This window comes from Giraffa tippelskirchi, chromosome 10 (assembly GCF_054371585.1).
Source record: "Giraffa tippelskirchi isolate mGirTip1 chromosome 10, T2T-mGirTip1v1.2.pri, whole genome shotgun sequence".
Taxonomy (NCBI): domain Eukaryota; kingdom Metazoa; phylum Chordata; class Mammalia; order Artiodactyla; family Giraffidae; genus Giraffa; species Giraffa tippelskirchi.
The window spans coordinates 7,020,913-7,048,755 of record NC_137284.1 but is presented as its reverse complement, the minus strand read 5'-3'; the positions used below and the strand labels follow the sequence as shown (position 1 = coordinate 7,048,755).

Here is a 27,843-nt window from a genome sequence, read left to right as displayed (position 1 = left end):
CGGCAGGGTGGAAGGCTCTGATTACTCTCTGGCTGTGAGTCTGCAGAAAACTGGGGTCCGGTGATGTGGTGGGTAGATGTTCAAAGGGAGGGTGATGAGATTTGGGTGTCAGGGCCCTACAAGGAAGGTAAGGCCAGGGAGGCGGCTGTAGTTGCAGCCCCAGTGGGCAAGGTGGTAGCTTAAACTAGGGGATAGCCTTGGGGATGGGGAGAACGGGGCACCTTTGCCAGGACCAGGTGAGGAAGTGAACTCGAGTTGCTAGGGAAGAAGATCCAGAATCCACGGTGGTGGCCAGGTTTCTGACTGGAGCCCTGGAGGCTGGTAAGGCTGTGACTGAGGGGAAAGGGCAGGCAGGGGATGGCTAGGGTCCCCTGGAACACCAAGATTTTGAAAGACCTGAGGGATGTCAGGGTGAGATGTCCAGAGGGCGGGCACACAGGAGAGAGAAGTCTGAGCTGGAGACAAAGATTTGGGACTAGTGAGCCATGGGCATCATGAGGTCACTCAGGGAGTGTGGGAAGGGCCAGGAGGGCTTTCGGGGGAGCACAGGAGGTCACTTCAGGACACTGCGGAAGCCGAGAAGAGCGGGCACAGCCTGAGGTGGAGGACCCGAACTCACTAATTCCCTCTGGGCCTCAGGTTGGCGACACTGCGGGCAGTTTCGGCCATCCGTTTCCTCCGGTGAGGAGTCTTCCCACCCCGCCAGGTCCTTCCCGGCGCTCGCCCCGGCCCCGGCCGCAGCGCAGCAGCTGCAAACGTCACCTCCGCACGCACTCCCGGCGGGTTCGCCCGCCCGGGTCCTGACCCTGCCACGGCTCTTGGGTCCCGCCCCTCGGGCGTAAGTACCGCTTGGCCAGGCCCCAGGGCGGCCCACCTGCTTCAGACCCCTCCCCCCGACAGAAACGCCGCAGCGCAGCACGAGTCGCTAGACGCTTTCCGGTTTCCCAACATTCCGCCGCCAGCTGGCATCTTTCCTCGTAGACGCCATCGGAGCTTGCACCCTGGGCCTCCTGTGTTCCCAGGGGACTCGCTAGATTTGCAGCAACGTCTCACTGATACCTGGGTGCTCCTGCCTTCACCCTCCCGCAGCCCTGCGACGCCATCGGCCTCAGGATGGGCTTTCCCCGAAGCGCACTGCCTGGCCGCCCCGCTGTAGAAAGCTATCTGTGCGCATGCGCACTCGAGAAGGCGGCCTGCAGCTTTCTGGGGCCGGTGGCCGACCCTGCTTTACTGAGCATGCGTGGGGACAAAACGGAAGTTTGACCGGCTCCAGGCCTTGGGCCGTGGCTTGGTTTTTGTTCAGGATTCCTGGGCCGTGCGCGGTGGTGAAGAGGAGGCGGCTTCGGATATAAGATTTCCTTGGTCCTCCCAGGTCAGGGCATGAAAGGACAGGCCTTTACCTGGCCCCTCCCTTTCCCCAACTGATGCAACACGCCTCCCCCGCCTCCAACCACTTAAGAGATGAAATCCAAACCTTAGCCGAGCGTTCTTCATCTTTTACAGACTGGCCCATCGAACCTTTCCAACATCGTCTGTTACCCCGCTCACCTATAAATGCTGGCTAGCCCCTCTGCGAAATCCACCGTCCTCTCCTGATGGCCTGAAGCTAGTGTGGCTTCTGTGAAGCCCTTCCTGAAAATGCTCCATCCCCACAGCTCCCGGGTCCTCCCCTCCCCCCCCACAGCTGCCTGCTTTCATCCACTGGCTGGTAGCTAGGAGTTTCCACGGACATCCGTGGACTGCAAGCTCCCCAGTGGCAATGTATTCCTCCAGCAAATGTGTGCCTCCAACTCTGTATCACCAACACCCAGCCTGAAATGACCAGCAAAAAGTGTGCTCAAAGAAGACAAATCTCTAGCCAGCATGGCAACAAATTTATTAGTTCAGAGTAGAAAAAGCAATAATCTATAAATGCTTTGATTCTTCAGTAAAAACTGAGCCTCTTGACTGGAGAGCAGCCAGCCTGCTCTCCCTCTGACTCTGAACAGCTCGCCCTACTATTAAGGCACTTGAGAAGAGGAGGAACAGAGCAGTCTCAGAGAGAACCTCCCTGGACCCTGGCGAAGGCCAGTCCTGCCCCACCAGTCCCCTTCAACCACAGCCCAGCAAGGGAAGAGCTGGCAGAGACCTCTGCAGGCTGCGAAGGCCAGGCCCTCAAAGGCTGGTAGTTAGGCACAAAGAATGCCAGCACCAGAGAGGGGTGGGTAACGGGCATTATTTTGCCTCAAGGTATAAATGAATCTACAATTTGAGGAAGACGCTTGTAATAAGGCTTTGTGGCCTCCAAGGCCACAGCTCCAGCCTACCCATCTGTCTAGGAAGAGTACTAGAAGCTGGAGGGTGGGGTTTGGGGACCCCAGAATTTTCTGTAGAGCCTGGAGCCGAACATCAGGATAAAGGATGGAAGAGTCTGAGTCTTCCCAGCTCTCCCCTTTCCAGAGAAGTTAATGCTTCTGCTTAAGCACCTCCAAAAAGAGAGAGAGAGAGATACTGCCAATAAAAGAATAAAATGCACCCCCCCTCCCCAGGAAGACCTCACCCAAAGAAGCTGGGGGCAACTGGAGCACACCCTCCCAGAATCCATAAGTGCTTGCTTTGGGAGGGCTTCAATCCCTTGCTAACCCACTGCTCTGGGCATGGCAGGTGTCACCCCTTTAGGAGCTGATCTGACTCAGAAGGGCTGAGAAGTCCACGTCCGCGATGGAGGAGAAGTCTTCATCCCCCGAGAGGAGGCCATTGGTGAGCCCAGGGGGCCCCAGGGGAGTGGGAGCTGGGTCAGGGGGCCTCTGGGACCCTGTCACCAGGCGAGTTATAGCCTCAGGGTACTCCATCAGCATGGGCTCAGCTGTGTGGGGGCCCATGGGTACACCCTGGTTCAGCAACTGCTGAAACTCAGAGTTGTCGACAGATGCCAGGTCTGTGAACACGGCAGGGTCAGTGTTGTTGCCAAGCAGAGCCCCCAGGTCTTCATCGGTATCAAACTGCAGCTGCAGCAGGGCCTCTGTCAGTGTCCCTTCCCCAGTCTGGTTGGTCTTGGGGGCAGGCGGGGTCACAGCCTGAGCCAGGCCTGGGGCTAGGGCCTGGGCCAGGGTTGATGCCATGCCTGGGGCTGGGGCCGGGGCCGGGGCCAGGACTGGGGTCTGGGTCAGGACCGGGGTAGGGGCTGGTGCCAAGGCCGAGGTCTGGCTTGGGATCTGCCCAGAAGGAAAGACCATGGGGGAAAACTCCTCAAAGTTGATGGTGCTGAGAGATGGCGTAAAGGAATAGGGCTGGGGAGCTGGAGAAGAGAAACAGAGAGGCAGGGTCAGAAAACGCCCCGGAGGCACCCCCATCCTGTGCCCCAGCCTCTGCCTCGAGTGCTGAGGCTCAGCCCTTCCCTGTGGTGTCACTGCCGGCACCCTACTCCCTCCTTACCCAATTCGGCCTCGCCTATAGGGCCCAGTTCCAGGCTCACCTCCGTGGAGCCCTCCCTGTCTATACCGGCCTACAAACCTCTCACAGCTTTTAGAGGAAGGGATGTTTTCAGAGCGGGCACAACCTCGTGCCCGAGCAGCCAGGGAGCAGTGCCTCTTCCTTGAGTCACACAGCAGCACATACATTACGGTTTGCTGTTTTGCTACTTCAGAGGTGACTTTTTGGTTGTCCCACTTCAATGGAGAGCTGAGAGCAGAGACTGCATTTTTGAAACTTCTGCATCTCAAGGCATCCAATGTAGGTTTAAGCAACACCACAGGGGTTCTCATCCCCAGGAGGGTGCTGGTTCCTGGGACACACCTCCCAAGCCTCTGATTCCCCAGGTCTGTAAGGGGCCCAGGAATCGGCATCTTCACCGCTTCCCAGATGGCTCTGATTTTAGGCCACCAAGGCTCAGGCCCTGAGAAACAGGAGCCCAACAGAGCAGGCTTCAGACACCTGCTGGTGAGACGGACTGCTCAACTCCCTCCAAGAGGTGTCAAAACCATGGGCGGAACAGATTTGAGCCTACAGTTCCGGTGTGATGACCTTAAGGAATCCTTACCTGGCTTGGGGATGGAGGCTGAGCCGCGGTTAGGCACAGCGATGCGCCGGGTCGGAGGCCGGGGGTCGGTGGGTCCTGTGGGGTGAAGGCTGGGTCAGTTCCCGGTGTCCAGGGTTCCCTCCCCCGCCCACTGCTCTCTGACTCTCCCGCTGCCCCCTCTCACCATTGAAAGGGCTCTTTTTCATGATGCTCTTGAAGGTCTCGTACGTCCTTTTGCGCTTCTCCTCAATCCGGTGACGATCGTCTGGGAAAGTAACGGAAGGAAGTGGGTCCTTGTACCAGTGGACCCCCAAAGCTCCCAAAGGACCCTCGGGAGGTAGGTGAGAGGACAAACTTTCCTAAGACCATTTCTCCAAACCTCAGCCAATGAGTAGAGCTGCACAATTCTGTGACGCTCCACAATTGTAAGCATGCCGTGACTTTTTGAGAAGACTTCCGTTAGCTGAATCTGCCCCCAAAAGGCCACACGATGCCCCCAAGTCAGGGGCCAGGAGCCGTCGCAGGGTCCCACCTCAGGCTTCTCTCACCTGTACCACTGATGTCCCTGCCCCCGTCCAGCCCTGACCAGGCCTGGTGCTGCGCGCTCTGCTCTCTGGGGCAGCCCGGGCACAACAGGCTGTCTTAAGACTTCAACAGACTCTTAATCTTCTCTCTGATGGTTTCTGATTCAGTCTAGAGCTTTCTGAGTTCTCTAACTACTGCAGCACTTGGATAAGCCACTCAACGTCAAGAGCACTCAACGTCAAAGAACTCAACGTCAAGAGCCCAAAGCCAACCTCACCGTCTCACCGCAAACACCTGATCCTGGTTCTTTCCCCTTCGGTGTTCCCGCCCTATCTCTTTGCCCCATTCCCAAACCTTGGACACATCCTCAGCATCTTCCTCTTTCTCACTCCCCACCATTCACCTTCTAGACACACATTCACCAAGCACTTGCGTGCCAGGCTCCATTTGAGCCACTGGAGGTATGGCCCTGAGTAAGCAGATAAGGTTCCTGCTCCCCAAAGCTGTGACATGCAAGTGACAGAGGGGCGCTGACACAGGTGATAGGAGCTGAGGAGGAGACCCAGGGTGATGTAACAGCACCAGAAGTAAGGTCAAGGAATCTAGTTTAGGGGTCCAGGGAAGCACTGGTGTGAGCCCACCATGTGAAGATCTGGGGGCCAAGCATTCTGAGCAGAGGCAACAGCTAGAGCACAGGTCCCCAGGAGGACAAAGGGCCCGTGAGGCTCAGGGTCCTGGAGGAGGCCAGTGGTGGGGGACACTGTCTCATGCGTTCCGTCTGTGAGGTTCACACAGCACCTTCTCTCCTAGAACGACTGGAACATCTTCCAAAACCTCCCCACCCCGTGTCTCCCCTCTCAGATCCTCTGCATGCTGCTTCCAGACCTGCTCACGTCACTTCTCTGTTCAGAAACCTTTGCTGGCTCCTGAGGACTTAGGATGTGACCTTGGATGAATGCAAGAGCAACCTTCAAGGCCCTTCTGCCGGGGCCTGCTCACTGCCCGACGATGTGAGCTTCTGCCACAAAGCTGTCCCCAAATGTGCTGTGCCCTCTCCCTGCCCTTCCGCTCCACCCGCCTAGAGAATGTGCTTCTGGGTCTTTCTCCAACCTAAATGCTACCTCCTCCATGCAGCCAGTTCCAGTTCCCACAGTATTCTGCACACACCTCGCTGTTTCACGTGTCATTCTGTGACGTAAGGCTCTATTTTTCACGTGTCTTCCTCATGTGACCAAGTTCCCAAAGGGCAGGGAACGTGTCTTATTCATCTTTGTATTGAGAATACCTGGTGCAGAGCCTGGTACCAAGTGGACACTCAGTCCTCATCTGGTGGAATGAACTGATGGCCTTTTCAGGGTTTATCTTCCAGACTCTGTTAGACAGTTCCCAGGGCAGGACACACTTTCAGGCTGGATGACAGGCTTCAGATAAAGGATCGCTTTGGCTGTTCCTATTTGAGCAGATGCCCGAAAGCCCTGACCACATCACGGCTGTGTGGTAGTGATAAGTACAGATACAGTGCGGCAACAGGTCCCTAGAGCCAGACGGCCTGGGTTCAAATGAGGTCTGGGTCTGTAACTCACTAGCTATGTAACCTCAGGCAAGTTAGATGCTATCTCCCACCTCAAAAGGTTCATGAGAGAATAAATCACGTAATTCACTGATGTGCCTGGAATAGGGCCACACATGTCACAAGAGCTCAGTAAGCCTTGGGAATGATTATTAAATGAGATGAGAAGAAGAATCTGATTACTATGTAAATCTCTACCCAATCCCAGCTTCTGACCTTCACCTACAGCTGTGGCATCCAGCCCGGCCTCACTCCCACTGGCTGGAGCCCACAGCCCTGCTGCTGCCCTGTCCAGCTGGGTACCTGTGTCTGGCAAGTACTGGAATTCCATGGGCTCGCTGAGCTCCCGATCAGAAGGCCGCCGCAGCTGCATGGAGACGCGCACAGGGGCCTGCAGGCTGGGGTCCGCGTAGGGCGGCGTCCGGAACACAATGGCCACTTGCCGGTGCACGTCAGCTTGTGAAAAGGAGCCTCGGGCCTCCCAGCCTGGTCCCGTGAAATACACCTCAATGTCCTCTGCAGGAGACAGGGCGGCCACATGGGTGCTCAGCTCCCCCAGCCCATCGCCCCCTGCAATTGACAATACTTGCCTCTAGAGATGCATGGCCCTGCTGTCGGGGACAGTGCTTAAACCAGCTCCCTAACATTTAGTGTGTCTGCTCAGCCTTGCCCCTCGCCACCTGCTCCTGGGTCCAGCCCTCCTTCCAGCTGTGTACCTTTCTGCACCTTGTCACACAGTAGGAAGATCTCGTCCCCGCCGAGGCAGCTCCCAGAGTTCCGATTCACCCTGCAGATCTTGAGCTCGGCGGTGTTGGGGGCGCCTGAGGGTGTGGGAATAAGAAGGAAGCCCTGAACCATCGGCGGTCTCCCGGGCTTACCTGCAGGAAAAGGCTCCTGCCCAGCCCAGGGTCAAGGTTGTCCAGAGTTTGATGACTACACCTCTTCAGCCAAGGTTCAACCATTCCCATTGGCTCCTCATACCAACCAATTCAGCAACTATTTATCTGCTGGCACCTACTCTGTGCCCAGCTCTGCTCTAGGCCTGAAGAACATAACCACACACAAAAGGTAAACATCTCTGCCTCACGAAGCATACAGTCCTATGAGAACCAAAGCAATCACAATTGCTGTTTCTCCACCTGACCCAGGCAGTCTTCAAGACCCATTCATACCCGCCTTGGCAATGAATCCTTCCCTCCTGAGCCCCCACCCCCACACATACTGGTTCATTCTGGTTTCCCGGCCTTGGGGCTCCAAGCCTTTTTATTTTCACGCATCCTACTGGCTACTTTAAAACTGCAGTTGACCAATATCAGCCCAATCCATCTGTAAACTTCCTGTGAGCTTTCCTCATTGAATTCTTAGTTTCTAACATTATCTCGTTCCTGGAAGTTCATTTCCCGGAGTCATAAGTACAGTTCGGGGCACACCACCCTCTCGTCATGGGTGGGAAATGCCTATCTCCCATCCGACTCCCTGCCAGCCTGGACGCTGCACCTCGAGGGCAGCTCTGGGTCTCCTCTGCCTCGTCTTTTTGGTCAGCACAGCGCTGGGCACAGAGGGGATGACGGATACACTGGATGACTGGACGAAGTCAGAGCTACTCTTGCAGGTCACCCCTCCCCACCTCTCCCTTCCTCCTCACAGGCCCACCCCTCTCCCCCCTCCTGTGGCTCCCTGACCACTCACGGTTGTCAAAGATGGGATGAGAGAGGACAGGCGCCAGGCGGAGGGGCCTGCCTGCCGGGTCCCGCACTGTCACCTGGAAGCAGAGCCGGACAGCATTCAGGTCGTAGTCCCCGCGCTGCTCTTCTATGGGAACTGTCAGCAAAACAGATGGTCAGGAGAACCTGGGCCGGGGATGGGGCCGGGGGGGAGTGGGCTGTGCAGGTAGCTCTGGGCTGGGAGAGCTATTGGAAGGTGTGTGAAATAGCAGGAGTCCTAGAGGAGGGTGGTGGGAAGGTTCTAGACCCATCACTGAGTCCACCTGTGACCTTGATGTCATGTCCCCCACGTCCCCGCTCTCGGTCTGTTTCTCCAATGGTAAAATGTACCGAACAGGAGTATGTACTGAACGGGCACTGCATCTTGGCCGGTGAGGGACACATGAGGGGAAGGTGGCCTCGGAAGGGTACAGCAGCTGGAGGTGCTCCGGGCAGGCCCATGCCTTCGCCATCACCACCCTCACCTTGGAAGGGGTTGTTGTTGGTCTGGATGCGCTGGCTGATGGCCTGCTCCAGGTCCCGCTTCTTTACACACTGGATCCCCAGGTTCTGAAAGCTGAGGGCCCCCCAGACATAAGTTCTACTGTCTTCAGCAGAGCCCAGGCCCTCCTGCCTTGCCCACTCTGCCCCTTATCCCCCACCCACTCACCAGATGATCACTCCATTCTTAACCCCCTTGAATGCTGCCCCTGCCCCCAACTGTGCCACACTGAAAGCCACTCCTTACTTTGTCTGACAAGGCCCTGAGCCCTGCCGCCTGGCCCCAGCCACAGTCCCTGCCAGCTCCCTATCCTCTGCCCCAGGGCCTTCTTCTCCCTTCTCCACTCTCCAAAGACATGACACTCATTCGCACTTCAAAGCCTTTTGGACCTGTTCATTCTGCTGGGCACGTTCCTTCCGTGCTTCTCTGCTTTCTCACATTTAGGTCTTACTTTCGAGAGGCCTTTCTGACCTCCCAGTCCAAAAGAATGGGACCAGCTCCTTCGCCTTGCCCACCTCAGGCTATTCTTCCAACCTATTACTGCTTCATTTTCATCACTGAAATGATGACTTTCTAACAGTATCTTGTTCAGTTATTTGTACATTTATTTATGGTCTGCCTCTGTCAACCAGTACATAAGCTTCAGGGAAGACCGTTGGTTCAATGGCTTTCATTTTGACTACAAGAGATGTGATACTCTAGCCACAGGGGTTAGGGGTTCAGAGGTGATTAGGGACCCACACCTTTGCCATAGAGCTCACATAGAGCTCCTCCCATCCTTCTTGAGAGAGGAGACACACGGACAATTTCAAAACAAAAGAATCAGCTTGCAAAGCTAGGGAGGGAGCAAGCAGTGAGGAATTCTGCCCTCTGTCCAGAAACGATTAACACTGTAACAGCAATATAACTGCCCGCCTCTCCGATTGCCATCTCATCACCACCTTCTACCACCCCCTGGCACCCCTAAGGAGCTCACCTGTGGATGCAGCGGTCGGGGCAGAGCTCAGCCTCATAGAAGCCATCCCGGCAGTCTTTCCCCACAAGCTCATGGGGGTGAGGCCGGTGAGGGGGGTCCTTGGTGACCAGGGAGATGCGGACTGTCCCTGGCCCAGTGTAGCCATTGATCTGTCCAAAGTACAGAGAGCACCCTAGAAGGCTGGAATTCAGACCCAACTCCCAGACACAGATTTTGGGATGGGGGGGGCAGGCAGAGCTGAAAGCAAGTCCCTGCCCTACTGACTCTGGGTCCCCCACCCTGGGGCTCTGCTGACCTTGATGGTGGGGTGGGTCTTGGTGGTATCCGTGCTCCTCTCGCCAGGGATGCTACCAGCTGAGCGGCCCTCGCACTTGTAGCGGAAGCGCATGCCCCGCTGCTTGGGCTGCTCGATGATCTCCACATAGGGGCCAGAGGCCTGCACCGGCTCTGCGGGGGACACCCGGGCCAGCCCCCATCAGCCGGCTGACCCCATCGCCCCTGACCCCGGGGAGCTCCTCCCGACCCACTGAGAAAAGATGGTCCACTTACCTGCGGGGAAGATGAGGGGGAAGAGGTCTGAAAGGAGAGGGAGACAAGGGTCAGCAGGAGCCCACATCCTGTCCTCACCAGGGAAGGTCTGCTTCCCCGCGGTGAGGAGAGGAAGCCAGGGTCCTTCTCAGGGACATTCAGTCAGGGCCTGCTACCTGGAACCTTCAGGGAAACTAGGGGCGTGGATAAGGGAGCCAGAAGCACCCTTTTCCTGAGGGAAACCAGGGATGGCGGCCTCCGTCCACCAGGGGAAACTGAGTCACGGCCTTTTCTATTTTCTTAAGTTACACTAAGGCAGAACACCCCACCCTCCCATCCCGAGAGGAAACTCAGTCAGATACCTTCTCCCCTAACAAGGAAACTAAGTTGGAACTGCCCACGCCCCACCCCCGGGTCCCGGGGGGAAACTGAGTCAACGCTCCCCCCCAACACCCTACACCCCACACCCAGGGGGAAACTGAGTCAGACCCCCCGATGCCCGCCCCGCCCCGCGCCACCATCCGGCCGGCCGCTCCCTGCGCAGCGCCCATCGGCGTAGGAAGGGTCGGAAGGCGGCGAGGGGCCTCCCGCCGCGGTCCCCGCGGCCCCAGCGCCGCCACCCTGCGGGGTCAGGGGTGCCCTCACCGTCCATGGCCGGGGTCCCGGGGGCGGGGCCGGGGTCGCAGCTGGGCCCGCGGCGCGCGCTACTGTCGAGCCATTCGCCAGAGGCGGAAATGCGCCGCGCGCGCCCGCTGTCGCGTCACTGCCGGGAATCCGACCGCGCCTGCGCGCTGCGTCTCCGTCGCCCTCGTCGCCGCCGCGGGCGCCGCCGCCACCGGGAGAGGTTCAGGGGCTATCGCGCGCCGCGCGGAGCATGGACAGATCGCGTACAGGGTGGATAGGCTGCTTGCGCCGCCGCTTACCGGCGACCCGGAGCTAGCGCGCCGCGCGGGGCACCGACAGGCAGCTCGCCTGGAGGCCGCTCCCGGGGCTGGCGAGGCAGCTCGGCTCGCTCCCGAGTCTGGGCCCCGCCTGGAGGGCGGGGCCTGCGATTACTCACTATGTTTTTAGGGGATTTCGGGGGCCACCTCCCGCCGATCGGAGGAGTTTGGTGACGTCACCCCGAGCCGGTCTGGAGCCAAGCTAGGACTGCCGGGCTTCGACCGCCGCCCCGCTCAGGGAAAGGCTCCGGCCTGCTTCGCCCGCAAAGGCCAGGTGGCTCAACACTTCACGGTTTCCTAGTAAATAAAAGTGCTTCTTGATGGTTGTTGCCGCATAAGCACTTTTTAATTTCCCGTCCACCTCAGTGTGGATGCAACGAGGAAAAAGAGAAGTGGCCTGGACCTCTCCACCTGGCAGTACTCGGATCGTGGCCTTCGCGGAGCCTGCTGCACGTTAGCGTGGTCAGAGGCTCCGCGCCGCGTCCGCTCGCGCAGTGCCCGCAGGCTCGTCGGTTTAAGATCATCCGCACTGCTGGCCCTCGGAGGCAGTGGGTGGACAGGGGGTCTTCACCCAGGGGTAAATCTCTGGAGCTTCGTCTCTGGAGCCTGACACCTCTGTTCCGTTTGAACTCCCTTCCCCTCCCCTCCTCCCCTCGCCTGCCTCCCAGGGCTTCCTGCTGGGGTCCAGGAGTTTCCCAAAGCATTTCCACTAATTAGCCGTCCTGTGACTCCTCGCCGAGGGTACAGTCACCCAAGGCTGAGCCCCGTACTAGCAAGTACGAGCGGGTTGGGGGTGGGGCTGGAGCACACACCGCCCCCGGGAGGATTCTTATCCCACAGTGAGGATGCTCCACGGCTGGCGGCAGTCTTCCCCAGATGCAGGAAGGCTTTTTATTTTCTGTAAGTTCGTTCTAAATTAGGGAAGCGTGTGGGAATTGGAAAAGATTGGAAATTCTGACTTGCTTTCCCAGGCTCAAAAAAAACAGGAAGAGAAAAGTGAAAACAGTTACCACCCCTCCCACTCATTTCGGTTTCTCTTGTGGCTGCCCCGGATTAGAAAAGGCACTTTACTTTTTCTGAGGAGGCAGTCGTCAGGAAGACAGAGTGGATTAATTATAATCTTTGATTAATGACACACAATCATCACTGATGCTAGCATGGCCCTCCTTTTAAAATTTAGATATGTATAACTTTCAGATTAATATGAGTTCCAGTGCACCCACTGCAAAACTCAAGAGGCTGGATGGAAAAGCATCAGGACTTATATCTACCCACCTGCTCCTCACCTGTTCATCCCCTCCTTATCCCAGTGTCTAGGGTGCCATCATCCACAATTCTATATTTGTTATTCCTTTGATTTTTCTAAATAAAAAACATTTTAAGAAAAAAAATGTACTCATATATACATGCCTACATAATGATGTTTGTTTTTGCTTAGTTTTGAACTGTAAGAGAGTATGGTATGGAGAAGGCAATGACACCCCACTCCAGTACTCTTGCCTAGAAAATCCCATGGATGGAGGAGCCTGGTAGGCTACAGTCCATGGGGTCGCTACGAGTCGGACACAACTGAGCAACTTCACTTTCACTTTTCCCTTTCATGCACTGGAGAAGGAAATGGCAACCCACTCCAGTATTCTTGCCTGGAGAATCCTAGGGATGGCGGAGCCTGGTGAGCTGCCGTCCATGGGGTCGCACAGAGTCGGACACGACTGAAGCGACTTAGCAGCAGCAGCAGAGTATGGTATTATTTGTTGTCCTTTGTTATTTACATTTTTCACTCAACACATTACTAATATTCATCTGTTTCATAGTTCATTCAATTTTTTACTACTGTGTACTATTCTGCAAACATCACAGTTTTTCATTTATTCCTCCCTAGGGTGGCCATTTGGGTTTCCAGTTTGTAGCTACTATAAACAATGTTGTTCAGCATATTCCTGTGAATGTCTCCTGTTACATATATCCAGAATTTTTCTTGGGTATGTATCTAAACATGATTATTAGAGTATAGAATTTCTGTTTATCAGTTTTCAAAATAATGCCTTGGTTCTTTAACATCCTCCAAAGTTAATTAATAAGCATTTTAAAAATATCTTAACGAATGCATGGATTTAAACGTTTTTCATGTGTTTTAGGGATTCCCGCGTGTTGCAGTGGTAAAGAATCTGCCTGCCAATGCAGGAAATGCGAGTTCTATCCCTGGGTTGGGAAGATCTTCTGGAGGAGGAAATGGCAACCCACTCTGGTGTTCTTGCCTGGAAAATTTCACGGTCAGAGAAACCTGGCAGGTGATGGTCCATGGGACAGGCAAAGAGTCAGGCACAACTGAGCACGCATGAGGTGCTTTATTCCATTACAGTTATTACTGAAGTTCAAATTGTTCCATCATTGGCCACAATATATAAATAACTGTTAAAACTCAATAACCAAAAAACCAAACAACAAAATTTATTATTTTTTTTTTATAATTTTATTTATTTTTGGCTGTGCTGGGTCTTCTTTGCTACAGTGGCTTTTCTCCAGTTGCGGAGAGCGGGGGCTACTCTCCAGTTGTGGTGCACGGGATTCACGTTGCAGTGGCTTCTCTTGTTGTAGAGCACAGGCTCAATAATTGTGGCACATGGGCCTAGTTGCTCCAAGGCATGTGGGATCCTCCTGGATCAGGAATTGAACCAGTGTCTCCTGCAGTAGCAAGCAGATTCCTTTACCACTGAGCCACCAGGGAAGCCCCAAACAACCCAATTTAAAAAATGGGCAATGAACTTGAATAGACATTTCTTCAAAGAAGATAAAAAAAATGACTAATAAGCACATGAAAAGATGCTCAACATAATAGGTATCAGGAAAATGCAACTGAAAGTTACAATGAAATACCACTTCATACTCATTAGGATGGCTATTAGCAGAAAAACAAAACTACAAGTCTGGCTGAGAATGTGGAGAAATTGGATTCTTTGTTCATCATTGATAGGAGTGGAAAATGGTGCAGGTGCTGTGGAAAATAGAAAACAGTATTTATCAAGAAATTAAACAGAATTACTTTATGATCCAGCAATTCCACCTCTGGGTATAACACAGAACAGCTAAAAGGAGGAACTCAATCAGATATTTGTAAACCAGTGTTCATAGCAGCATTATTTACAATAGCCAAAAGGTAGAAGCAACCCAATTGTGAATGGACAGATGCACAGATAAACAAAACATGGTATATGTGTGTGTGTATATATCTCATTCAGCCTTAAAAGGGAGTGAAATTCTGACACATGCTGCAACATGGATGAACCTTGCAGACATTAGGCTAAGTGACATAGTGTGTGTGTTAATCACTTAATCATGTCCAACTCTTTGTGACCTCATGGACTGTAGACCACCAGGCTCCTCTATCCGTGGGATTCCCCAGGCAAGAATACTGGAGTGGATTGCCATTTCCTTCTCCAGGGGATCTTCCTGACCCAGGAATGGAACCTGGGTCTCTTGCATTGCAGGCAGATTCTTTACCATCTGAGCTATAGCTAAGTCCCTAAGGCAGACACCAAAGGACAAATATTGCACAATTCCGTGTATATGAGGTACCTAGAATAGTCACATTCTTAGGGGCAGGAAGTAGAATAATGGTTCTCAGTGGCTGCTCAGTGGGGCAGAGGGCAATGTGGTGTCAGTATTTAACAGATGCAGAGTTTATGTTGGCGATGAAGAACATTCTGGAGATGGATGGTGGTCACAGTGGTACAATAATGTGAATGTACTTAGTGTCACTGAATGGTACACTTAAAAGTAGTTAAAATGGTAAATTTTATATTATGTATATTTTGCTACAATAAAAAAAAAATCTCAGTTCTCAATGAGTTTATTCATTCGGTATGTCTCATCCTGTAGACAAAACACTCGAGGTAACTCTACCACCAATAATGTGATTAAATATATTTTTATAGTTCTTGTTCTTAGGTTATATTCAGTTTTGGGGTTTTCTGTTGTTGTTGTTGTACGTATCTATTATCAAGTTAAGAAAGCTCCTTTCTAGTTCTAGTTTACAGTTTTTGTGATAAATGGGTGTTGATTTTTTTTTTTTTGGCCACACTGTGGGGCTCGTGACACTTAGTTCCCCAACTAGGGATTCAACCCAGTCCTGGCAGTGAAAGCACAGAGTCCATAACTGCTAGAGCTCCAGGGAATTCCCTGGGTGTTGATTTTTATTAAATGTTTTTCCTGTATCTATGGAGATCATATGATTTTTCTCCTTTATCTGTAAATGCAGATAGATTTCCTAATAGTAAACTATGACATAGATTTCCTAATAGTAAACTATCCTGCATTCTTGGGATCCACCTAGCTTGATCACAGTGTGTTACATTGTTGAATTTGATTTATTGATATTTTAGGAGGAGGTTTTGGAACTACGTTTGTAAATTAAGTGGCTGTAGTTTTCCTTTTGGGGGGGCCTTGTCTAATTTTGGTATCAAAATTGTATTAGCATTTATAGGGCTATTTGACTTTTCCTGAGTTAATTTTGAAAAGTGGTGGTTTTTCTAGGAATTTATTCTACCTAAGTTCTCAAATCTATTGCATTAAGTTGATGATAACTTTCTTATCTTTTTAGTATCTGCTGTAACTATAGTTATGTGTCCCTTTTCATTCATTACATTATTTATTTGTAATTTCTGTTTCTCTGTAGACATCTTGCCAGAGGTTTTCTGAGAGTCTTTTCATGTGCTTATTTGCTATCTGTGTATGTTATTTAGTGAAGTATCTATTCAAATGTTTGCCTTTTTAAAAAATTTGGTGGATCTTTTTGAACTATACATGGCTTCCTATATTCTAAACACAAGTCCTTTGTTGAGTGTATGTTTTGCAAATATTTTCTCTCAGTCTGTGTCTTGCTTTTTCATTTTCAAAACAGTATTATTTGCAGAATAGTGAGAGGGAAAGTCTCTCAGTTGTGTCCAACTCTGTGACCCCATGGACTATACAGCCCATGGAATTCTCCGGGCCAGAATACTGGAGTGGGTAGGCGCTCCCTTCTCCAGGGGATCTTCCCAACCCAGGGATCGAACCCAAGTCTCCTGCATTGCAGGTTGATTCTTTACCAGTTGAGCAAAATAAAATATTTTAATTTTGCTTAAGTCCAATTTTTTCTTTTGTACTACATGCCTTTTGTATCATGTTTAACAAATCTTAGTCCATCTACAGATGAATGGATAAAAAAGATGTGATACATAATGGAATATTACTCAGCTATCAAAAGGAATGAAATCTTACTATTTGCAACAACATGGATGGACGTAGAGGGTATTATGCTTAGTGAAATAGGTCAGACAAAGACAAATACTGTTATGTTCTCACTTACATGTAGAATCTAAGAAATAGAACAAATGAACAAATATGACAAAACAGAAATAGATTTAGATACAGAGAATAAACTAGTGGTTAGTAGAGGGGAGGGGGTGGGAGGAGGGGCGAAATAGGTGAAGGAGATTAAGAAATACAAACTGCTACTTACAAATAAGGCACAAAGAGGTAACACATAGTACAGACTATAGTTAATATTTTATAATGACTCTATATACTGTATAATCTCTAAAAATATCAAATATGTTGTACACCTGAAACTGATGTTATGTTGTAAGTCAAATACACTTCAATAATTTTAAAGAGTTTAAAATATTTTATTTATTTTTGACTGTGTTGGGTCTTCATTGCTCCGCAGGCTTTTCTCTAGTTGCGGCAAGCAGGGGCTTCTCTTTAGTTGTGGTGCGCCAGCTTCTCATTGTGGTGATTTTTCTTGCTGTGGAGCACGGGCTCTGGAACTCAAGGGCTTCGGTAGTTGCAGCTCCCGGGCTCTAGAGCACAGGCTTAGTAGTTGTGGCCCAGGTGCTTAGTTGCTTCACAGCACATGATATCTTCCCCTATCAGAGATCAAATCTATGTCTCCTTCATTGGCAGGTGATTCTTTACCACTGAGCTACCAGGGAAGCCCTTCGATAATTTTTTTAAAAAAAGAAATTTTTCCCAAACTCAAGACCACTGTGATTTTCTTCAATTTTTTTCTAGAAGCCTTTATAGTTTGAGCTCTTACATTTGGGTCTATAATCCATTTCGAGTTAACTTTTGCACATGGTATTAGTAAGAACTTGCTTCTTTCTTTTCTTTTCCTGTTTTTCACACAATTATTGAATTGTTTCAACACTACTGCTTGAAAAAAATTATTCTTTCTCCATTGAATTACTTTGGCTCCAACTGACAATATATGTATAGGTGTACTTTTGGACTCTCTGTTCTGTTGCTTGTATCTATATATGTTTATTTTATGCTAATACCACAAAGTCTCAATTACATTATAATACATCTTTTTTGTTCCTTTTTGGCCGGGAGACTCGGCCTGTGGGATGTTAGTTCCCTGACCAGGGATTGAACCTGTGCCACCTGCAGAGAAAGCATGGAGTCTTAACCACTGGACTGTGAAGGCAGTTCCTTGATTTTATTTTTGTTCTTTTTTTTCTTTTGCATTATATCTGGAAATTAGATACTATAATTCTTCAACTTTCCTCTTCTTTAAAAATCCCTTCCATTTTCTTATAAATGTTAGGATACAGCTTGTTAATTTCTACAATTTGGAGGGCATTGACATCTTAATATCAAGTTTCTCAGCCATGATTTCAGGTATATATCTAGCCTTACTTAAGTTTTCTTTAATTTCTTCATGCATTGTTTTGTAGTTTTCAGTGTATAGGTCTTGCACATATTTTGCCAAATTTATCCCTAAGTATTCAATATTTTATGATATTTTAATTGTTTTTAAATTTTAAATGTATGATTGCTTATTGCTAGTATATAGAAATTTATTATTGGAAATTGCATCCTGCAACCTTGCTGAACTCCCATTTTAGTTCTTGTAACTTTTTTGTGTGTGTGAGTAGAGGGTAAATTTCTTAGGATTTTCTACATAGATGATCATATTGTTTATAATAAACGCATCTTTGCTTTTTCCTTTCCAATTCATATAGCAGGATGCCTTTTAATCTCTTTTCTTTTTTCTTTTTTACTTTATTGTACTGGGTGGAACCCCCAGTACAAGTCTGAATAAAAGTGGTAGAAATGAACATCCCGGTCTTTTCCAGATCTTAGAAGGAAAGCATTCTCTTTCACCATTAAGCAACATGTTTGCTGCAGGTTTTACTCTAGAGGCTTTTAATTAGGTTGAGGAAGTTCCTTCCTATTATTACTTTTCTGAGAATTTTTATCATGCTAATGAAATTTTGCCAAAAGCTTTTTCTGCATCTATTGAGATAATCGTATTAAACATATGTATTCAACTTAATAAAGCCTTTTTAAAAACATGTATTTATTTGGCTGTGCCAGGTCTTAGTTAAAACACACAGGATCTTTGATCTTTCTTGTGACACGTGGAATCTAGGTTCCCTGACCGGGGATCGAACCCAAGCCCCCTACATTGGGAGCTCGGAGTCAGCCGCTGGACCAGCGCGGAGGTCCCCGCTATGTCTCTCTCTTTCAGTCTTTCTAAAACAGATTTATTTATTTACTTATTTATTTATTTTTGCTGCGCTGGGTCTTCATTGCTGTGTGGGCTCTCTCTTGTAGCACTGCGAGGGCCCCTCACTGCGGTGACTCTTCTCATTGCAGAGCAGAGGCCTAGGGCATGCAGGCTTCAGGAGTTGTGACATGTGGGCTCAGTCCTGTGGAGCACAAGCTTAATTCACCAGCAGCACGTGGGATCTTCCTGGACCAGGCATTGAACCTGTGTCCCCAGCATTGGCTGGTGGACTCTTAACCACTGGACCACCAGGGAAGCACCACTGTCTTTTGATATATTACCTCTCCTCCACACTTTCCATATGTTCTTTCTGCGACTTATTAATAAAATGACTAGAACATATTTGCAACACAAATACCTGAAAAAGTACTTGTATCCAGAGTATATAAAGAATCCCTACATATCAATGATAAAATAACAAGCAAAAAATTTGAAAAGAAACGTCACACAAAGAGATATACGCAGGATAGATTGGGAGTTTGGGATTGACATGTACACACTGCTGTGTTTAAAATAGATAACCAACAAGTACTTAAACTGTAGAGCACAGGGAACTCTGCTCAATACTTCGTAATAACCTAAATGGGAAAAGAATTTGAAAAAGAATAGATACATGTATGTGTATAAGGGAGTCACTTTGCTATACACCTGAAGCTAACACAACATTGTCTATCAATTATACTCCAATATAAAATAAAAAAAATTTTAAAGATGCACAAATAGATAATCAATAAACACATAAAAAGATATTTATCAGTAATCATCAAAGAGAATTTCCTGGCAGTCCAGTGGTTAGGACTCTGTGCTTTCACTGCCAAGGGCCCAGGATCCATTCCTGGTAGGGGAGCTAAGATCCAGCAAGGCTAAAAAAAAAAAAATCATCAAAGATGTGTAAATTAAAACTACAATAAGACACCACTTCACATGTACTAGAATCAGAACAAGCTAAAATATCAAATGAGCTCATGTGGAGCAACTGGAACTCTTGCTGGTGAGAAGGGAAAATGGTACAATCACATTGGGAAACTGGCATTTATAAAGTTAAGTCTACATTTGCCCTGTGACTAGCTATTTCTCTCCTATGTACTTTCCCAAAGTAAAAATTTTAAAATACATTCCCAAAAAGTACAAGGATGTTTATAGCTTTTTTATAGTATGAAAAGCTGTAAACTACCTAAATATCAACAAGTGAATGGATAAAAAAATTGTGGTATAGTCACACAGTGGACTACAGTTATTGCACCCTGTACCTCCTACCATGAAAAAAAAGTGCCGTACCTGGTAGATATTGTTCGTATTTAGACAACAGCACATACTACACTCAGGAATTCTACTCGGTTCTGTTCACTGAGTGGCTTGAAGGCTGCCAGGTTTGGCAGGGCCCAGAGCAAGAGAGAGCTCTATGTATATGCAGGCTAGTGTGCAAGGGTTTGCTTCTGCTTCTGCTGTTAGTTCCAGCGGAAGTGGGAGCGATAGGAGTACTGAGTTCATTTTAGGACTAATTCAGCCTCTCTTGTGGGTTTAGCTTCAAATGGGAGTCTCAAAATCAGTGTTTTAAACTTCTTCTGAAACAAATTTTTAATTGGAGTATAATTGCTTTACAGTGTCAAGTTAGGTTTCTGAGAATTTTTAAATGTTGGCCTAATGTTAATTATGGAGAAGGCAATGGCACCCCACTCCAGTACTCTTGCTTGGAAAATCCCATGGATGGAGGAGCCTGGTAGGCTACAGTCCATGGGGTTGCTAAGAATCGGAAACGACTGAGTGACGTCACTTTCACTTTTCCCTTTCATGTACTGGAGAAGGAAATGGCAACCCACTCCAGTGTTCTTGCCTGGAGAATCCCAGGGATGGTGGAGCCTGGTGGGCTGCTGTCTATGGGGTCGCACAGAGTCGGACACGACTGAAGCGACTTAGCAGCAGTAGCAGCAGCAATGTTAATTATGTTTGCTAAATATTTAAGAATTACAACTTTATTGTCATTGTTGATAAAATCTGTGTTTCTACAAATGATGCACTTTGTATTAACACAGAGTTTAATAAAGACAATGTAAAATTGGCTATAAAATAATCTAAATAGTTCTTTTGTTGGAGATGATTGTTCTGACAGAGAAGAGTAAGAGTAAAACTAATTCTTGGACCTCCCTGCTTAGCTAGAGGACTTAGAACTAAGTTATCTGTCAATTCCCTGACATGTATACGAAATCCCTGCACCGGTTATGGATTTAGTATCTGTCTCGATGTGTTTGTGCTCACACTCTTTGCAACCCCATGGACTATAGCCCTCCAGGCTCCTCTGCCCATGGGATTTCCCAGACAAGAATACTGGAGTGGGTTGCCATTTCCTCCTCCAGAGGATCTTCCTGACCCAGGGATGGAACCCGCGTCTGTTGCATCTCCTGCACTGGCAGGCGGATTCTTTACCAACTGGGAAGCACATCTGTCTCTATAAATCTCCTAAAAATGGCACCTTCCCTATATCTGAATATTGTCCTGCCAGTGATGACTTGGAAGAGTATGAATCAAAATTCTATCAAACTCGGACTTCCCTGGTGGTCCAGGGGATGGGAATCTGCCTGCAGGGGACACGGGTTCAATCCCTGGTCCAGGAAGATCCCACATCCTGTGGGCAACTAAGCCCTTGGACTACAACTACTGAGCCTATTCTTTGGAGCATGGGAGCCGTATGCTGCAACTACTGAAGCCTATGCACCTAGAGCCCGTGCTCCGCAACAAGAGAAGCCCGAGCACCTCAACAAAGAGCAGCCCCTGATCACCGCAGCTGGAGAAAGCCTGCCAACAGCAACAAAGACCCAGCACAGCTATACATACATACGTACATAATGACAAATTTTTTTAATTCTATCAAACTAGAAGAGTGCACTCAAGTATTTAATGAGGGCACTGTTGTGTTCCTTTCTGGCCGCCCAGCCATTAATTTGCTTCTTGTGTGGTCTGTCCTAGTTCACCGGGCTGTGAGCACCAGCTCCCCTCTCAGCAACCGCCCTCTCTTCTCCCGCATAGAAACAATAGTTAATGTTTGCTGAGCTTTGGCTGTGAGCCAGTTGTTGAGCTAAATGCTATACGTGGCTGAAGCTTTGAATCTAGTGCTTACAGCCAGCCTCTGAGGCAAATGTTGTATCACTAGGATGGCTGTATTACAGATTTAGTAATAGGCTCAGAGACACTGGGTAACCTGCCCAAGGTCACACAGCTCAATAGAGGAGCCAGGATTTAAACCCAGTTCTGTCTGACTCGAGAGCTGACATCTAGATTGTTGCAGGAACCTATGGCTCGGGAGCCCAGTCCCAGATGCAGTGACTGGAAAGACCCACAGGGGCCCTCCGGGTCTGCCTTGAAGCAAGTCACCTTCCCGCCCAGCCTAACTCTAGCTTCTGTGTGGTCAGCTCAGGCGATAGCAAGCTCACAGCAGCTCTGGGTTTTCAAGGTCCTTTGTGACATAGGGTCAAAATCTGTCTCCCTCTGTCATCCGTAAGTTGGTCAGCCTTCTGCTCGTGGAGCCTCAGAGAAGGCACTAGTCTGCTCCCCACCCTAGGGAATCCCCTCAGACCTTGACCCAAGCAAGGTATTTACTGTGTACGCACAATGCACGTGGGACCGAACAGTGAGCAAGACAAAGCTCTAGCCCTGGTGGAATCGACATTTTAAAGGGAGAAATAAAAAGTTCCAGTTGGACAGTGACACGTCCACCCACCAGCCCTTCGGGCTTTTCTGGATCATTGCAGATTTCCAGATTCGAGACCCTGGGAAAGGTGGTCCCAGAGGAGGTAGCCACATAAAAGCCAGGGCCACGGGGCCGGCTCAGGTGGTGCCACGCAAGATGACCTGACTTGGGTCTGGGAGTGGCCGTAGGTCCAGGGCAATCCCAGAGCTTCACTCTGTTCAGATCTTGGCAAAGAAGGAAAGAAAATCCTGCTGTGTTGCTGCCATTCACAAACAAGCAGCAGCAAGACGGGCCCATCCACCGGCCTCCCAACCCCCAAACTCAGAGTCCCCCTCCCCCAGCTATCTCCTGCATCCACCCCTCCTTCCCGAGAGAGCCCATGGGCACTTGGACTAAACTCATTCTGCTTTCTCCGGCTCAGTTTGTTTGCCTGTACTCACTGCGCTGCACCCTCCCAGCCCAGCTTCTCAGTCCCCCCACTTCTGGCCTCTTCTACCTCCCTAGTCTCTCTCCAGTCCAGCCATGGCCCAAGACCAAGCATCAGCGCCATTCCACTGTTCCTCCTCAGAGGTATCTGGAAGAGGGTCACAGGTCAAACACACGCACACACACAAACACACACACTTCCTTTCATCCGGTGACACTCCCTGTCTAGTCACTGACTCAGGACACAGTGGAACAAAAGGAGCCACGATGTTGATTTCCGAGTCATGAACAATAGATTTGGAAGAACGACTGCTCAGCTACTGAGCCCATCAACTTCCCACCCTCCCCAAGGGGGATAGTGAAAGGGGGGGCAAGGGAGGCGCAGCAGAGGCTTCAGAAAGGAGCAGAGAAGTTGGGGTGTACCCAGGAAGAACTTATGTCCCAGTTCCCACTGGGCCCCACCCTGGCTGAGGTGTAGAAATGAAAAGAGAACCCGGAGAGACTGGGTTGCTCACAGCCTGGGCGCCTGCGCTATGCTTCTGGGCTGGCTGGAGCCAGGGTCAAGCGTGCCTTCAAGGATAATGGCTGATGGGAGCCCAAGAGTCGATGTGAGAGGCTTCACAGAGTCCCCAGGCGTCAGCAGGGACCAGGGCACTGGAGAAGGCTTCCCCCAGCCACCAAGAGCTGGTAGACCTGGAGTGGTCCTGCTCTCAGTGTGGGGAGGGCCAAGATGCACCCGAAGGGACCAGGTGGGCTTTCCATAGGTGCAGCAGGGGCTGGATGCCTCTCCCCCAGGAATACTGTCTCACCTCTGTGGAGGGCTTAGTACATGACCCTTCATATGAATGAATCTCATTTAAGGCTCTCAAAACAACCCCATACGATACTATGATTCTCATTTTACAAATGAGTGAACTGAAGTACAGAGAAGGGAAGACACAGTATAGAAGTGGCAGGGCAGAATTTTCGCTTGTTTTGTTGTGTGTGTGTGTTTTATTTTTAAACGGATTTTCTTGTACTGATTTATTTTTGGCTGCCCTGGGTCGTTGTTGCTGCGCCCAGGCTTTCGCTAATTGCAGCCAGCAGGGGCTACTGTCTCGTTGCAGTGTGCAGGCTCTTCATTGTGGTGACTTCTCTTGTTGTGGAGCACAGGCTCTAGCTGTGTGGGCTTCAGCCACTGTGACACGGGGCTCCCACCCCGGAGCCTGTGGGATCTTCTCCGACCAAGGATGGAACGTATTCCGTGCGTTGGCAGGCGATTTCTTACCACTGGACCACTAAGGAAATCCCTTTGGGGCAGTTTTAATTAATTAATTTTCCTTTTCATTATTGGGTCATATTTTCCTACACTTTTGCATATTTGTAACCTTTTGTTGGGTATCAGGCCCGATGAATTTCAGTTTTTTGTGTGCTAGGATATCTTTGTATTCCTACAAATAGTTTTGAGTTGTATTCTAGGACACATTTAAATTACTTTGAAATGATTTAGTACTTTGGATCTTGCTTTGAGATTTTGAAGTTCTTTTTTCCCATCACACCAAGCAATTCTCTGACGCCAACTGTGTGTCCAACTATTCATTTCAATTCTAACACTATTTGTAGATGATCCTCCTCCTTCAGCTTCAGTAATTCAGTAGAACAACTCATATAGCTCAGGGAAATGTTGTATTATAAAGGGTATACCTTAGTAATCACCAAATGGAAGAGAAGGTAAAGTATAGGGTGGGTACAGACTTCCATGCCCTTTCTGCGCATATCACTTTCCCAGAGCACTGGGTGTTCACCACCCCGGAAGCACTCCACACCCTGTTGTTTAGGAGATGTTATGGAGGTTTCACCATGTAAGTATGATTGATTGTAAGTATGATTGATTAAGTCATTGGCCATTGGTGATTGAACTGAATCTCTATTCCCGCTCTTCTCCTCCAAGGTTGGGGGAGGGGGCTGAAAGTTCCATCCACCAATCACAAGGGTGGTTTCTCAGGCTACCTGCTCCTATTCCGAAGTTATTTAGGAACCCACCCATAGTAACCTCATTAGCACAAATTTGGCTATGGTTGAAAGGGACTTATGAATAATAGAAGACATTCGTATTACTCAGGACATTCCAAGGGTTTTAGGAGCTCTGTGCCAGGAACTAGGACAAAGGCTAAATATATATATAATGCTTTACATATATATAAATACATATAAATAAATTTATATAAATACATATTTATATATAATAAATATTTAATACTCTATTTTTGTACCAGGGATCTGTTAGGTGGAAACAGAACAACCTTCAGCCAGGAGCTAATTATTCCTGACTATTGAGGCACGACCCTTCTAGGAGTCAGTGCTCCCTGTAACATTACAAACTCTTCCTTTCTGACCGGTGGGAACAGGCACTATCTTTGACCATGAATGTCAATTAGGTTGGGGTTTCCAGGAGGCTCGATGGTAAAGACTACGCCTGCCAATGCCAGAGACTCAGGCGTCAGGAGACGTGGGTTCCATCCCTGGGTCCACTCCAGTATTCTTACCTGGGAAATCCCAGGACAGAGGAGCCTGGTGGGCTACAGTCATGGGGTCACAAAGAGTCAGACACGACCGATCGACTGAGTACACACTCACATCAATTAGGTCAGCTTGGTCGATAGTGTTGTTCAGATCTTCTCTACATTCACTGACGTTCTCTGAACTTGTTCTATCAATTACCCGCGGAGGAATGCCAAATTGCGGTTTTCTCAGTTTCTCCTTTCAGTTCTGTTGGTTTTGGCTTCATGCATCCAGGAACTCTTACTGGGTACCTACAATCAGGATTTCTACGTTTTCTTGAAATAACCCCTTTATAATTATACAATGTCTCTCTTTGTACCTGGTAATATTCCTTATTTCAAACAAAGCTACGGCACTCAGCCACCAGGTCAAATGACTAACACCATGGCTCCAGGGGAGCCCTTCCTTACCCTCCATCTCTACCTTAGATGTAAGTCCACACCTCAAAAATTACTGAGATTAAGTACCCCATTCCCAAAGCAAGGTGGATCTCAAAACAGAAATAAAGCTGAATAGTGGAGAAAATCAAGGCTCTCTGCTTGGACAGCAGCAATGTGACTGCTGCACAGAAGGATACTGTTCAATGTCAGAGACTGACTCCACTCTAGTCCTTCTATGAGGCAGCCAACTCCACAGCATCTCCTTCTTGGTGGGAGCAGGGGATGATGTGCACGAGGGATCAACCCCTTTCGGAGTACTAATCACTGGACCATCAGGGAATTCCCAGCATCTTCTTTCTCTACTTCTAAATTACTTTTTCCAGAACCCTCCCATTCTCTTGCACACCCTCCACCAGCCAGATCCTTTATGCTCTGCCCAGGAAAGTCCCTACTCTCTCCTTGATCCCTCCATCTCTGAGGACCTCAGAAGTACCATGGCTGTCACAAGGAAGAAATTCTGCATGGGCAGCTCCTCTCCGGTCCCCATGGTCAGCTATTCCAAACATTGACCTCCTTTTTAAAGCCTCTAGGGACTTCCCTGGAAGTCCAGTGGTTAAGACCCTGTGTTTCCACTGCAGGGGGCGTGGGTTCAATCCCTCGTCAGGAAATGAAGATCCCACATGCTGTGTGGTACGACCAAAAAGGGAAAAAATTGAAAGCTTCTACATCCATCCACCTGTTACATCCAGCAGGCCTTGGTTTCCTGCTCCCTCCAGAAACAGACACCAAGGAAGAGGTTCTCAAACCTCAGGAGACTTCAGCAGTGCCAAAGCCCCAAGATGTCGTAAGATAAATCTGCAGTCTTTGATTCAATAAAGTGAATTTTAGCATCTATTTATTATATACTTACTCTGCCTGGCCTTTATGTTCAACAGTGATTTATTTCTCACAAACACCAATTGAAGGAGGTGTTGTTATTCACATTTTTTAGATCAGGAAATTGAGGTTCAGAGAAGTTAAATTACTCACCCAATCATATAGCTAATAAGTGGCAGAGTAAGGATTCTTTCTGGAACATTAGGTTTATTCACTAGTATGTTAAAACACTTTTATGACAGACCTCATTTCTTTAAACTTTAATGTAAAGTAAATAAAGAAATAGCAATGTAAAATAAATTCTACTCATAAAGTAATATTGAAAGACTTGAAAGTTTATTATTCATTACACTAAATGTGAGAGACCGGATACTTGCAATAAAAGACAAACTGCCAGATCAGGTTAAAAAAAACAAACCAGCCAAATAATATAGTAGTAAAATCATCAGACTTTCTAAGAGACCAGAACTTAATGATTCCAACCACTAAAAAGAAAGGATGATGATGTAACCTGATGGGAACCTAACAATGGCTACAATGGCGATCATATTATAATATATAAAATACCAAATTAATATGCTCTACACCTTAAATTTCCACAATGTTATCTGTCAAATGTATTTCTCTTATTTTGGTAGAGTTTTATTTTTTTAACACTTATTTCCACAATGTTATCTGTCAAATGTATTTCTATTTTTTTGGTAGAGTTTTATTTTTTTTAACACTTATTTATTTGGCTGCGCCGGGTCTTAGTTGCCACATGCAGGATCATTAGTTGTGGTAGGTGAACACTTAATTGCAGCATCTGCGATCTAGTTCCCTGATCAGGGATTGAACCTTGGTTCCCTGCGTTGGGAGAGCAAAGTCTTAGCCACTGATCCTAAAAAATTTTATTGAAGTATAGTTGATTTGCAATGTTGTGTTATTTTCAGGTAAATATATTTCAATTAAAAAAAACAGATAGACCTGCCAAAAGCACTGTGATATTGGCATAACAACAGATATATGGACTAATGGAATAGAGTGAAGACCCCAGAAATAAACCCTTACATTTATGGTCAATAAATTTTTTCTTCATACAAAGTTAAAAGCACATTGTATTTCCTTCCTGACCACTTGCCCAGTCCCCATCTCATCGAGAGAGACAAGCTTCATCTAAATTATTTCATCTGATTGATGATTGTCACTTATAACTTTATTGCTACTTCTGTCTCCAATATTTCTTTGAAAAAGGTGTATGAATTCATTACATATTCTAATGTATTGTCTATAGATTATAAGATAAAGTCAAGCATGTATCAGCTGATAGTTTTTGTTGACCTGTCTTTATACTTAGAAATGTCTCTTAATAGTAGGCTTCCCTGGTGGCTCAGGTGGTAAAGAATCTGCCTGCAATGCTGAAGACCTGTGTTGGATCTCCGGGTCAGGAAGATCCCCTGGAGAAGGAAATAACAACCCACTCCAGTATTCTTGCCTGGAAAATTTCATGGACAGAGGAACTGGCTGGCTATAGTCCATAGGACATGACTGAGCAATAGAATTGGACACAACTAAGTGACTATCACTCACTCACTCAATTTTAGACAGGAGTGCCAGGACTATTCAAAGAGGAAAGGACAGTCTTTCAACAAATGGTATTGG

The 27,843-nt window shown here is 48.4% G+C and overlaps 1 protein-coding gene and 3 long non-coding RNA genes across 16 annotated transcripts; 3 read left to right on the top strand and 1 right to left on the bottom strand.

The window, feature by feature from the left end:
- Positions 1 to 898: 898 nt before the first annotated feature.
- LOC145522960 (uncharacterized) lies at positions 899 to 2,566 on the top strand. The gene is made up of 2 exons (XR_014066268.1): positions 899 to 1,372; positions 1,504 to 2,566. It is a non-coding gene; the product is annotated as an uncharacterized LOC145522960 (long non-coding RNA).
- Positions 1,856 to 10,831, bottom strand: RELA (RELA proto-oncogene, NF-kB subunit). 13 transcript variants are annotated; one of them, XM_081532338.1, is made up of 11 exons: positions 10,447 to 10,831; positions 9,823 to 9,849; positions 9,569 to 9,720; positions 9,274 to 9,422; positions 8,281 to 8,372; positions 7,782 to 7,913; positions 6,809 to 6,913; positions 6,396 to 6,608; positions 4,182 to 4,262; positions 4,019 to 4,093; positions 1,856 to 3,277 (listed from the first exon to the last, which is right to left on the bottom strand). In XM_081532338.1, the coding sequence occupies exons 1-11, from the start codon at positions 10,451 to 10,453 to the stop codon at positions 2,655 to 2,657; spliced, it is 1,656 nt and encodes a 551-aa protein (XP_081388464.1). In that variant the 5' UTR covers positions 10,454 to 10,831; the 3' UTR covers positions 1,856 to 2,654. The 13 variants fall into 13 exon arrangements, with proteins under 13 accessions (XP_081388464.1, XP_081388465.1, XP_081388468.1 ...); XM_081532339.1 differs by lacking the exon at positions 9,823 to 9,849 and having other exon boundaries at positions 10,422 to 10,831; XM_081532342.1 differs by lacking the exon at positions 9,823 to 9,849 and having other exon boundaries at positions 7,782 to 7,904; positions 10,422 to 10,831.
- LOC145522959 (uncharacterized) lies at positions 4,217 to 6,263 on the top strand. Its single transcript, XR_014066267.1, has 3 exons — positions 4,217 to 4,334; positions 4,690 to 4,825; positions 5,384 to 6,263. It is a non-coding gene; the product is annotated as an uncharacterized LOC145522959 (long non-coding RNA).
- Positions 10,832 to 11,235: 404 nt separating the features above from the next.
- LOC145522958 (uncharacterized) lies at positions 11,236 to 26,220 on the top strand. The gene is made up of 3 exons (XR_014066266.1): positions 11,236 to 11,642; positions 12,625 to 12,724; positions 25,965 to 26,220. It is a non-coding gene; the product is annotated as an uncharacterized LOC145522958 (long non-coding RNA).
- Positions 26,221 to 27,843: the final 1,623 nt, after the last annotated feature.

Bases quoted from the DNA above. Each gene is read 5' to 3' on its own strand.
- RELA (XM_081532338.1), bottom strand. The intron at 6,914-7,781 runs GTGAGTGGTCAG...CCACACCCTCAG, and splicing joins TCATCCCATCTTTGACAACC to GCGCCCCCAACACCGCCGAG. The intron at 3,278-4,018 runs GTAAGGATTCCT...TCTCTTCTCCAG, and splicing joins AGCCTCCATCCCCAAGCCAG to CTCCCCAGCCCTATTCCTTT.